We start from the raw sequence: 12,139 nt of genomic DNA, 5'->3' as shown, positions 1-12,139 counted from the left end.
CTGCTAAATATTCGTGGGTTAAATCATCAGAATTTGTCGCCTGATCCCTGTGGGGTGAGGGACTGGGAAGACGTCCATATTTCTGGATTGGGTGAAGGGTGACTTAATGGTTCAGGAAGTCCCGCCCAAATGTTCTCAATAATAATCTTATTTGTCTCATTTCTAATTCACACATGCGGCCCAGAAGGTCTGAATGCCTGGCAGGGTGAGAGGGTGAGGAATTCTGCATTTTCCAAGCCTGTCAGTCGGGGCGATTGGCAGCGGCCTGCAGTATGTTCCCCTGGGCCCCTGTGGGCCCTCGCAGGGTGAGAGGGGGAGGGGGCAGGGCAAGAAAACTGCAGCCCCCCCGCCGGGGGGAGCGGAGCTTCCATGGAGATCTCTGTCCTCCATGCGGAGAGGCAGCCAGCGCCCTGTGTCCAGCCCTCCTCAGGCTGACCAGACGGGGTCTGAGCCCTTGCTCTCCCTGGCCCAGGGTCTGTCCCGTGTAGGCATCGCTGCATTTGTATTGGATGGAGAACTCGATGTTACGTATTTGTGTGGTTCTGACATCTGGCCCGTTCTCAATGGCACTGTTCAGCTGCTGTATTCCCCCTCCCCCCATTCTGGCCAGCTCCTTCGGGACTTCTTTTTAAGGTAAAATTCACAGAATGTAAAGTTAACCACTTTATTTCATTGTTTTGTTTTGGCCATGTGTCCTGTGGGATCTTAGTTTTCCAACCAGGGATCAAACCCACGCCGCCTGCACCGGAAGCGCGGAGGCTTAACCACTGGACTGCCAGGGAATTCCTAAACTTAACCATTTAAAAACTAACTTATTTTTGGATGTGCTGGGTCTTCACTGCTGCACAGGCTTTCTCTCCGGTTGCGGTGGCTTCTCTCGTTGCGGAGCGTGGGCTGTCGGGCACCCAGGCTTCAGTAGTTGTGGCTCCCAGGCTCTAGAGCTCAGGCTCAGTAGCTAAGCACACGGGCTTAGTTGCTCCACAGCGATCTTCCTGGGTCTGGGATGGAACCTGTGTCTCCTGGACGGGCAGGCAGATTCTTTACCACTGAGCCTTCCCTTTACCAGGGAAGCCTTAAAGTGAGCTGTTCAGTGGCATTCTTAATGTTGCACAGCTATCGTCTCTTGTTCTTGTCGTTCAGCCGCTAAGTCATGATGGACTCTGCGACCCCATGGACTGCAGCATGCCAGACTTCCCTGTCCTTTGCTGTCTCCCAGAGTTCACTCAGGCCGCTGCGTCAGTGACGCCATCCAACCATCTCATCCCATCTCTCACCTCTATCTCGTTCCAAAATGTTTTCATCCCTCTAGAAGGAAACCCCAGACCCACCTGCAGTCACTCCCCAGTCCCTGATTCCCAGCCCCAAGCAACCACAAAACTCCTGTCTCTTTGGATTCGCTTACTTTGGACATTTAATACAAATGGAATCATACAATATGTAGCCTTGAGTGTCTGGCCTTTTTCACTGAACCTTGTCAAGATTCATCCACGTGTCAGTGTAAATTCCTTCTTACACCTGACCACTCTTGTATGGTATGGCCCGACCACGTCTTGTTATCCATCGGGGTGGTGGACATTTGGACTTTCCCACTTTCTGGTTGCTGCGAATAGCACTGCTGGGAACATTCGAGTGCGAGTTTTTTCCTGAATCGGTTTTCACTTCTCTTGGAGTGGAAGTGCTGGCTCAGATGGTCACCCTGTGTCCCCTGGACTTCTTGAAAAGCACATGGTGGCTTGTGCCTTCTGGCCTGCGCTTGAGTCAGGCTCTTTAGGACTGTGAGGGAGGGATGACCATTCCCACCATGGCTGGTCTGGCCTCTGCCTCTGTACCACGGAGGTGCCGCCTTCTGATGGAGGAGCTGGGTTAGTGCTGGTGAGGGCAGGGTGGGCCCCTATGACCCAGGCTGTTGAGGAGCAGCCTGACTGACCCCGGAGACCCAGGGAAGAACTGGGAGGGGGGCGCTTGTGAAGGACGGTGGCCGAGCAGGCCACCGTGGGAGGAGGGCTCTGCTCAGGGCTCACCCTCTGGACTCACCCTCTCACTCCCCACTGCTCCTAGAAGAGGGAGCCGGGGCTCAGCAGTGAGTGACGACCAGAATTGAGTCCCAACCCCCAATATAGCCCAGAGTTATGATCTTGATCACTGGCTGTGCTGCCTCCCCCAACCTCTGAAATTTCACTTTACCACGAATTACACTGAGCCAAGAATTATACTGAGTCTTCTTGGAAAAAAACAAAAAATTGGAAAAACGAATGATGAAACTCCTCTTACTCTGCTTACCCAGCTGGGCCTTTTAATAGTTTACAGATCACCCTCCATAAGTTTGCATGTTTTTACACAGTCAGCACCCGGCTGCTCATACCCTCGTGTGTTCTGCTATTTTCCCGTTGATGTGTCATAAACATTTTCCCATGTTTTAAAAATATTTGTCACAATTGTCATTCAAAACCGCTTCATCATATTACATCATGGAGCTCCCCCAGAATTCAGTAAACCATTTTCCCAATGTTGTTTGGATCAGCGGTGGCCAAACGGTTGCCCTCAGACCAAACTTGGGCCCCTGACCCTTTCTTTGGGTGCAGCCCGCAAGCTCAGAATGAGTTTTAGTAATGGTTGAAAAAACTCAGAATTTGTGACACACGAGACGGGTTGAAAATGCAAGTGTCAGTGGCTATTAACGAAGCTTATTTTGTTCTCATGTCTTTGTGTCTGGCTGCCCTGGGCCTTGGTCGCTGCACAAGGGCTTTTCTGTAGTGGGGGCGAGCGGGGGCTTCTCACCGCAGTGGCTTCTGTTATTGTGGAGCAGCAGGCTCTGGAGCACGTGAGCTTCAGTAGTTGTGGCACAACGGGCTTAGTCACCCCTTGGCATGTGGGATCTTCCCAGACCGGGGATCGAACCCGTGTCCTCGGCATTGGCAGGTGGATTCTTAACCACTGGACCACCAGGGAAGTCTGAAATATTTCGCTGTAATGATTCCATTCCATGTTTTAGCGTGTGTAAATATGTTACCCGGTTTAAAATACTGAAGATCTGATTCTGCTACAGCTAAGAGACAAACATGGAAAACAGGACCCTCAGTCCATCTGAAAATGTTACTGGATGAAAAGGTTAGGAAGTGGAGCACCTGCCGTGATTCCACTGGTCAGTCTCATTTGGTTCAATGAATGCTTTGTCTGCCAGGGGTACCCTGCAGCATCGTACTTCAGTGATCTTTCAGGCAGCACAGGCTGAAGTAGCCCTGCAAGGAGCTGCTCTTTCCTAATTAAAAAAAAAGAAAAATAGCTCCAAGTCCACTGAGAGATATTAGTCCAAATTTGTTCTAAGATGCTGTTTGTGGTCATTTGTTACATAAGCTACAGGAAATAAGCATGCCTAGTAAAGACTCCTCCAGCCTCTGCCCAGGAAACTGGGCGGGGGAAGGCTGTCCCTGACACACACAGTGTGTGTGTGTGTTGTGAGCATGTGAGTGTGTGTGTGTGTGTGAGCATGTGTGTGTATGTGTGAGTGTGTGTGTGTGAGCGTGTGAGTGAGCGTGTGTGTGAGTGTTGTGTGAGTGTGTGTGTGTGTCTGAGTGTGAGTGTGTGTGTGTGAGTGTTGTGAGAGTGTGTGTGTGGCTGTGTGTGAGTGTTGTGTGTGTGTGTTGTGTGTATGAGCATGTGAATGTGTGTGTGTTGTGAGTGTGTGTGTGTCTGTGTGTGTGTGAGCGTGTGTGTGTCTGTGTGTGTGTGAGCGTGTGTGTGTGTGTGTATGAGCATGTGAGTGTGTGTGTGAGTGTTGTGAGCGTGTGTATGTGTGTCTGTGTGTGAGCGTGTGAGTGAGCGTGTGTGTGTGTTGTGTGTGTGTGTCTGTGAGTGTCTGTGTGTGTGTGAGTGTTGTGAGCATGTGTGTGTATGTGTGAGTGTGTGTGTGTGTTGTGAGCGTGAGTGTGTGTGTGAGAGTGTCTGTGTGTGAGTGTGAGCGTGTGAGTGTGTGTATGAGCATGTGAGTTTGTGTCAGTATGTGTGTGAGTGTGTGTGTGAGTGTGTGAGTGTGTGTGAGTGTTGTGAGCCTGTGTGTGACTGTGTGTGTTGTGAGTGTGTGTGTGTGAGTGTGTGTGTGTGTGAGTGTGCATGCGCTTAGTGGTGTCCGACTCTTTGCAACCCTGTGGACTGTAGCCTGCCAAGCTCGTCTATCCATGGGATTTTCCAGGCAAGAATACTGGAGTGGGTTGCATGCCCTCCTCCAGGGGATCTTCCCAATCTGGGGATCAAACCTGCATCTCCCGCATCAGCAGGCGGGTTCTTTGCCGCTAGCTCAACCTGGGAAACCCAGCGCATGTAGCGTCACCTTTTCTCCAGTTTTCAGAACGTGCTTCGCCTAGGCTCTGTCTTGGCTGGAGTCACTGCATGCAGCCCTGAGGCTGGTTTACTTTAGGATGGAGGATACTGAGCATCCATCCGTTCGTCTGCTCACTGTTAACCTGCAACTTCGTGCCAGGCTCTGGATTTGCTGAAAAGTATGGTGGCTCAGACAGTAAAGAGCCCACTTGCCAATGCAGGAGACCCAGGTTTGATCCCTGGGCTAGGAAGATGCCCTAGAGAAGGCCATAGCAACCCACTCCAGCATTCCTGCCTGGAGAATCCCATGGATGGGGGAGCTTGGCAGGCTGCAGTCCCTGGGGTCACAGAGAGTCTGGCACGGCTGAGTGACTGAACTGCAACAACCGGTTGCCACGTTTTGTTTCCGGGCTGAACGCCTCTGCGTTTAGTCTCCCTCTTCTGCATCCTCCTGGCTCTCGCCCAGTCAGACCGCAGGGAGCCAGGTCTGAAAGGGCACATGTTCCCTTGGCAAAAGGAGCTGAGAGGAGCTTCTAGGGCCACAGGGGTTGGACAGCAGAGTGGACGGGAGTGGAGCTGTCTGACCAGGCTGGAGGGAGTCATCCTGGCGGCCCTCTGTCATCCTGGCCCCCCCGGCCACCCTGGCTCCCCTGGTCATGCCCACCTGGGTCCGCCCCATCCAGCCCCCTTGGTCAGCCTCACTGCCCTGAGCGTGCCCTGGGCTCTGTGAGTCCGAAATGGAGCTCCCGAGTCAAGGATGGGCACAGCCTTGCCCTGGAAAATGAGGCCTAGGTGATATAAGAGCCACATCAGTCCCAGCCTTACCTGCGTTGAATGCTCCTCCTCTGAGATCCCACGAGTCCCCTGGCGGGCTGACGTCTTTTACCTGACCCTTGGTGGACCCAGGGACAGGATGGATGGGGCCCGGGGTGGCTCAGGCAGGGCTGGGCTGGGCTATGCCCAACCAGCTGTAACGCAGCTTGGGTCCCCTCTGCAGAAGGCCCCGGGACAATACTTCTCAGTGTTTGCTAAAAGATGGAGGCCAGACCAGCACACAGCAGCCTGGTGGGGGCGGCAGGAGGTGGCTGTCTCCACTTGACAGATGAGAAGACAGCTCCGTGAGGACAGAAGGCCCCCAGGGAAGGGATGGCGGAGCTGAGGCTCAAAGCCAGAGCCAGTCCTTTCCCCGCCCCCGATCACTGTGGTCCCTCAGTGAGGGCGGGGCCTTCCCACTTTCTCATCCCACTTTGCCGTCACCCAGGACTGACTTCTACGTGGGAGGCGGGACTCAGGAACCACAAGCCCACTCACTGCAGTGGTGGGTTTAATTCTCAAAGTTACAACTCCATCCAATTCTGACTTGTTTACAAGTAATACATCTTAACAGATAAGGATACAGAAAGCTTGAAAGTCACAGAAAGAGAAGATGCACCATGCAAACAGCAGGACAAGAAAGCTGATGGAGCTGTGATAATATCAGACAAATAGACTGGAAGGAAGTAACACCGCTTGGATTCACGAGGGCAGCTTCATATTCTACCACCAAAGCTCCAGTTCCCCAGGATAGAACACCCCTAAGCTTGTACGCTCCTAATAACACAGCCTCAAAGCAGATAAAGCAAAGAAGCAGCTCATGTGCAAGCTTGCTTGTTCATTCTGGAAGTCAGATTTTGGTGATGGACGGCAGTCTTTGCCATCAGCCTTCAGCAAGGTTGTAAAGGATCAGGCCTTCCTCTTCGGGAGTCTGCCCTACGAAGGGGAGAAAAAAAATAACACAGATGCATGAAACAGCTGAAGACCAGTGGTCAGCACCGGGTGAGGGCGGTGTGGGTTATGTACTATGGGCATGCCACATAGATGGACATCAACAGGCAGACACACCCGTCACACACTTTCGTTCACTTGTGCCTAGATGAACGCCAACGCTCCCATCTGGGTTTAGGGGAGGGCCCTCATGGGGTGTGTCATTTGAGGGGGGGCCCTCTTGGAGATAAGTATGGACTGGAGCCACATGGGTTACCACCCCATCCCATAATCGTGGCTGCTGTTCCCTGGGCCCCCAGGCCTGCCTGCCCAGCGGGACATTCCACAAACATGTCCTGGGCCCCTCTCTGTGCCAGGCATTGTCCTAGGTGTGGAGCACAGCTGTGACCCAAATGGACACAGTCCCTCTTGGTGAGCCTGTAGCACACAGTGGTGAGCCCACAGGGCAAGTGGAGTGGGCTGGGAGGACCAGAGGGGTGTGAGTGCTGTATTATTTTATGTAAGGTGGTCAGGAAAGGCCTCTCTGAAGAGGTGACACTTGAGTGGTGACCTGAAGGAGGTGAGGGAGAGAGCTCTGCACGCAGCTGGGGGAGGGGCATTCTGGGCAGTGAGAACAGCAGGTGCAAAGGCCCTGAGGTGGACTGGAGCTGGTGGGCGAGGTTGCAGGAGGGGTGGTCAGAGGATGGACTGGAGCAGGGTGGGCGGGGTTGCAGGAGGTGCGGTCAGAGGGCATGGAGCGGGGTCGGGGAGACCATTGTTGCCCAGGGGTCCATGCAGAGGAGGCAGAAGAGCGCCAAAGGAGGGGTGGATGAAGCCAGGGCACACCTGTGAGCACCCCGTGAGCACTGGCGCTCGACCAAACAGCTGCTGTTAAATGCCTGTTTAAATGTTAAAACACCACCTATTAAATGCCTGCTGTATGTGTGGTCCATGCAGGGTGCCCACTGCTTTAGAGTGTGGCTGAGCAGAAACCGCCTGCCCTTGTGTCTCCTGATGGGCACGGACCCGGCAGGGTGGCAGTCCCACCCCAGGCCTCTGTTTATGGCCTGAAGGCCTCTGGGTAACCAGGGCGGCTCAGAGACCCATGGCCTTGACAGATCACGTGGCTCCCAGGGTCCCGCCCTTCGCAGCCACCCCCATACCCTGGCCGGGTCTGGGACCCTGGGAATCCAGGCGTGTCTCCCAGGTACGCTCCTCCGTTCACTCTGGACCGCCCGCCCTGGAGCTGGCTCCATGCACGCCTTCTCTTGCCCACGGACCTGCGTGTCCAGTGACGATACAGAACCACTGGGACTTCCCTGGTGGTCTAGTGGCTAAGGCTCTGCACTTGCCATGCAGGGGGCCTGGGTTTGATCCCTGGTCAGGGAACTAGATCCTGCGTGCTGCAACTAAAAAACCCCGTGCACCACAGTGAAGATGCACGTGGCGACAAAGATTCTGCAGCTGAGACCCGGGGCAGCTGAGTAAATCAGTGTTAAAAATAATACAGAACCATCTAGATACAATGGCCCACTGGCCCTCACCCTGAGTCCCCTGATCATCCCCACCACCATTGCCCCAGTTGCCCGGCCTCTCCCGGGACCTCTCTGATGATCCAACAACTGAAGGGTTGGCACCTGGCGGTGGGGAGCACCCACCAAGGCTGTGGGGTGGCTAACAGCTCTGTGCTGTTCACCTGACTGCTGTCAAGAGTTTCTATGTTCCTGGGCCCGGGACCTCAGCTTCCTCCTCACTGCCCTGCATGCTCACCCCCCTGGGACCTGGTACAGAGCAGCTGTTTTCCTCTGGAGTGACCACAGGATGCTGGGCGCGGGAAAGGGAGGGAGCCAGGCAGGGAGCCACGGGGCAGGGAGGCGCGGTGCAGGGCTCACATGGCTGGCATAGGGTGGGCGGCTCCGGGCAGGGCCCCAGAGGCTCTCAGACCCTCACCTCGTCGCTGGGGTTGGTGGAGGGCGTCTCGCCCTCCTCCAGCTTGGGCTCCTCCTGCAGCACCCTGCTGAGCACGGCTCCCTGGGGCTCCCGCAGGCTCAGGTGGCCCCCGCTGCCCACCAGGAAGTAGATCATAGGTTTGCTGCTGCTGCTCACGGACAGAGAGAGGCAGGTGAGGTGGCCGAAGAGAGTCTTCGCGCGCTGGGGCAGGTCCAGCCAGTAGAGCAGGAACCCGGAGATGCCGAGGGGCAGGGCACAGGCGAGGAACATGAAGACGCAGAGCAGGACGGCCATGTAGAGCCGCGGGAGCGGCCGCTGCCACGGGCGCGAGCTCCTCTGCACCTGGATGCAGAGGGCCATGCCGGACAGGGCCATGACGGGCGTGAAGCTGACCAGGGTGAAGAAGTGCAAGACGGTCTCCGCCTTGGATCCCGGCCACGGGTGGGGACGCCCGGCTTCGTCGTGGAAGTACCAGGCTGGCACGATCAGCAGGACGGCCAGCAGCCAGAGCGCGCAACACACTGTGGCCGACAGGCGCCGGTGCCTGCGGCCCCGGTTCCAGGTGGGGAAGAGGCCGGGGAGGCAGGACTGGGCACTGGCGGCCGTGAGTAGGCTCAGGCTCACTGTGTAGGCCAGGTACCCGGCGCTCCTCACCGCCCGGGGGCCCAGGGGGTGCAGGCGGGCCCCCCAGGAGCTGGCGCTCAGGACGGTCAGTGCGGCCAAGCAGAGGACGAAGAGGAGGTCGGCCACGGCCAGGTGGAGCAGGTAGATGCCCAGTGGGCCCCTCCGCCACCGGGAGCTCAGCAGCCAGACCACCAGGCCATTGCCCACGATGCCGCCCACGCAGGTGAACATGACCAGCGCGTCCAGCACCTCCCGCACCGTGTCGGGGGGCGCCGGGGTGGGGCCTGGACTGCTGCTCCTGGAGCCGCTGCTGTTGAGAGTGTTCTCCATCCCTGCCAACAGGGGGAAGACAGCTGGGGCTCCGGCGGCTCAGGCACCCCCCCACCCCCCAGGGACAAGGCCAGGGCAGGAGACCTCCGACTTGGCCAGGTGGTGACTGGACGTCCTCTGGTTGCCACTCTTTGGAGCTGTCGCTGGCCACACCAGGCCACGTTCGCTCATGCCTAATTCAGGTTACGTGCTCCTGGCTCTGGGGCAGGCCAGGGTCTGTTTCTGTTGCTGGCCATGAGGGTGGCCAAGCTCGGGGCAAGGCTCCGAGTCCCCAGGCTTGGCCGTCGGTGACCGGTGCAGGCCTGGCCTCCACCCTACTAGGGGCGGGTCCCTCGGAGCCTCTGAGTGGCCAGCTCCCGGCCCTGCAGCAGTCAGCGTGGGTGGGCAGAGTGGCTGTGCATGGCTGGTCACTGTGAGGTGCCCTCTGGGAGAGGTGGTGGGCACTGCTCCTTCCTGGGATCAGGGATCCCTGGGCCTGGCACCCCATCATGGTGGGGGGCCCGAGTGGGACACACAGCACACTCGGTGAGCCCCCTGACCCCTGACCTTCCAGGTGCCAGAGTGCGCCCCGGGGCCAGCCCGGCCCCTCTGCAGTCACTGCAGGGCTCGTCTCCCGCCAGACCCCAGAGCTCGTCGCCGTGAGCACTGCGCTGGGCCCGGGGAGGGCGCGATCTGCGCACACACCCGCCGTCTGACTGACGGCCCGGGGCGCCCCAGCCCTGAGCTTGTCCACACTCTGATGGGCCTGCGCGTCCCTCCAGCCGGGGCTGCCTTTCACTCCTTTCGTCCACTGACTGCCTGGTCTGACCCCCTCTCCCTCCACCTGGGCAAGCGGGGCTCAGAGACCCAGGGTGGCAAAGCTCAGCGTCCTCGGGGCCCGGCCGGGACCTGGGGCGGACTCCACAGCCCGGGACTGGAAGCACCACATGCCCTTGCTCTCCCGGCCTGCGGCGCCCACTGGGGACACTGTCCTCACTCACAGGGCTCAGCTGCCTCCTCAGACCCAGACGCGGGGGCAGGGTCCCCCGGGACCTCGACTCACACGTCAGGGCTCTGGGTGTGGAATCAGGGAATTGGTCCCCGGGGCAGCTGCTGCTTTATTTTACAAAGGTTGTTTCTCTCTGAACTAACGGTGTAATGGATTGTATCGCTTCTAACCAATATTCATGCATGCTCAGTCGCTCAGGCGTGTCAACTCTTTGCGACCCCATGGATTGTAGCCCACCAGGCTCCTCTGTCCATGGGAATTCTCCAGGCAAGAATGCTGGAGTGGGTTGCCATGTCCTCCTCCAGGGGATCTTCCCGACCCAGGGATGGAACCCGCCTCTCTTATCATCTCCCACATTGGCGGACGGGTTCTTTACCTCTAGCGCCACCTGGGAAGCCCCAGTGATATTCATATTACTGATCATGTTGTTTATTCTCGAACTGGTCACTGAGGCCTCCTCAGCCTGGGTGAGGGTGGGGATGGGACCTGAATGAGGCCCCTTCCCAGTCCCGAGGGACCCAGACGCCCTCCCACCTTCCCCCAGAGTCAGGGCCTAGAGATGCTGCTTGGGGCTGAAGGGGCTGCTGGCGGAGGGGCAGCAGCCGTGGCCCCAGGCCGTGCGCCCTTTACCTCTCCTTATAAGGGACCCTGAGTCCACCACCTGAGTGTCCCCCTGCAGATGCGTGTGGAGGACAGCGTGGGGTTGGCTGCTGAAGGCTTCGGAGGGATCAGGAACCATGGGATGCCGCATTCCACCAGGACAGTCCTCCCGCCCCTGCGCTGCCTCTGGGCGCCCTCCTCCCCTGCTGGGGCCCCCACCTTTGGCTCAGACACCAGCACATGTACCCCTGACTGTCCAGTGCCCACCCTGGAGTCGTGACCCTCCTCCAGCCCCTGGAGACCCCTCCCTGTCTGCTGAGAGGGCCACTCAGGTCCTTTGGGCCATGGTCATCGGGTGGGGCAGGGATATCAGGGGACAGGGGGGCCGGCCAGCCTCAGCCCCCTGACAGCTATTCTCGGCCTGGACGCCCACCCCTGGATGGCAGAGCTGGGCACCTGGCACGCGGGGGTCTCCCATAGTCATCTGTCCGACGAGAGGAGGTGTCTGGGCCATGAGAGTCCCTCCCATCCCCGGTACGCTCAGTGAGGACTGTCTGTGTTCACCTTGACCTGGAGGCCCTTGCTGGGGGCCGGACAGACGACACCCAGGCACCCAGGGCGGGGCTGTTCCAGTGCGGGGCTCATGGCACCTCGGGTCCGCCTGAACCCTGGCCCCAGAAGGAGCGGCCTTGCTCGGGGTGCGCTTGCCATGCGGGGTAAGGTCTGACCTCGGGCTTGAAGCAGCGGCCTCTCACCTGGCTCACCCGCACTGTCCGCGCCTGGAGGAGGACCCGGCTCCCTGGGGCCTGGCCCTTTGGCTTCTCCGGCGGCGGGTCCGGCTGCAGGCTCGCGGAGTCCGACGGGCTGTTCCCTGGGATCCACCCCAGGCTCTGCCTCCTCTGAGGAGGAGAGACGCCCAATCCGTCTACAGGAAGCAGGGCCCTTGGGGGACCAGCTGCATTAGGCCTCTCCCTGCAGGAGCCCGAGGCTGAGGGCTAATGGACTGCCCAGGAGGCCCCACAGGAGGGTGGGGACACGGAGGAGCACTGGCAGCCAGCCCCTCACCCCGCCCGGCCTCCGCAGGGAAGGTTCGGGGCACCGGGCTTTGGGAGGGTCTCCGGCTGGGAGCTCTGGGGTCCACTGAGAGGCCAGTGCCTCCGGGAGCCAGGAGACCACGAGCCTCACCCTGCAGGGTCGGGGCCAGTGGAGCACCTGCGTGGAAACTTCTGGATCTCTGAAGCTCCTCCCTGCAGGAGGTGGAAAGACAGACCTGGATAGGGAACCCCCAAGAAGGTTTAAGCCCGGTTCAACCCCAGCTGTTGCGTGACTCTGGGTGACTTCTGTCCCCTTGGCCGGTTCCTCTATGTGTAACAGGAAGTTCCACAGAGGCTTCAAGGGAGGCCGGGGGAGGTGGCAGGTTTGCTTGGGGGAGGGGGACAGGAGGATTTCTTTGAGGCAAACCTCTGATGGGCAGCGACCGCACCCCTGGCCAGGGGTCCTGCCTCTCACCGGGGACGCACAGAGGCCCACCCTGCTCCAGAAGGGGGTCCTGTGTGTTGGGATGGGGATGCCTGTCAGCATGGCACA

The 12,139-nt window shown here is 58.5% G+C and overlaps 1 protein-coding gene across 1 annotated transcript; it reads right to left on the bottom strand.

The window, feature by feature from the left end:
* Window positions 1-5,624: 5,624 nt before the first annotated feature.
* On the bottom strand, window positions 5,625-11,851 carry LOC129548671 (mas-related G protein-coupled receptor member D-like). Its single transcript, XM_055415326.2, has 4 exons — window positions 11,738-11,851; window positions 11,308-11,451; window positions 8,011-8,966; window positions 5,625-6,066 (listed from the first exon to the last, which is right to left on the bottom strand). The coding sequence occupies exons 3-4, from the start codon at window positions 8,962-8,964 to the stop codon at window positions 6,040-6,042; spliced, it is 981 nt and encodes a 326-aa protein (XP_055271301.2). The 5' UTR covers window positions 8,965-8,966; window positions 11,308-11,451; window positions 11,738-11,851; the 3' UTR covers window positions 5,625-6,039.
* Window positions 11,852-12,139: the final 288 nt, after the last annotated feature.

This window comes from Moschus berezovskii, chromosome 25, assembly GCF_049115385.1.
Source record: "Moschus berezovskii isolate FMDL1 chromosome 25, NW_MosBer_1.0, whole genome shotgun sequence".
In the NCBI taxonomy this organism is placed as follows: Eukaryota; Metazoa; Chordata; class Mammalia; order Artiodactyla; family Moschidae; genus Moschus; species Moschus berezovskii.
The sequence above is the reverse complement of the archived record's forward strand: the minus strand, read 5'-3'. Positions and strand labels throughout refer to the sequence as shown.

Excerpts from the sequence above, each read along its gene's own strand:
- LOC129548671 (XM_055415326.2), bottom strand. The coding sequence starts at position 8,964 with ATGGAGAACACTCTCAACAGCAGCGGCTCCAGGAGCAGCAGTCCAGGC. Across the intron at positions 6,067-8,010 it reads CCACCAACCCCAGCGACGAG|GGCAGACTCCCGAAGAGGAA; the intron begins GTGAGGGTCTGA and ends TCCCCTTCGTAG.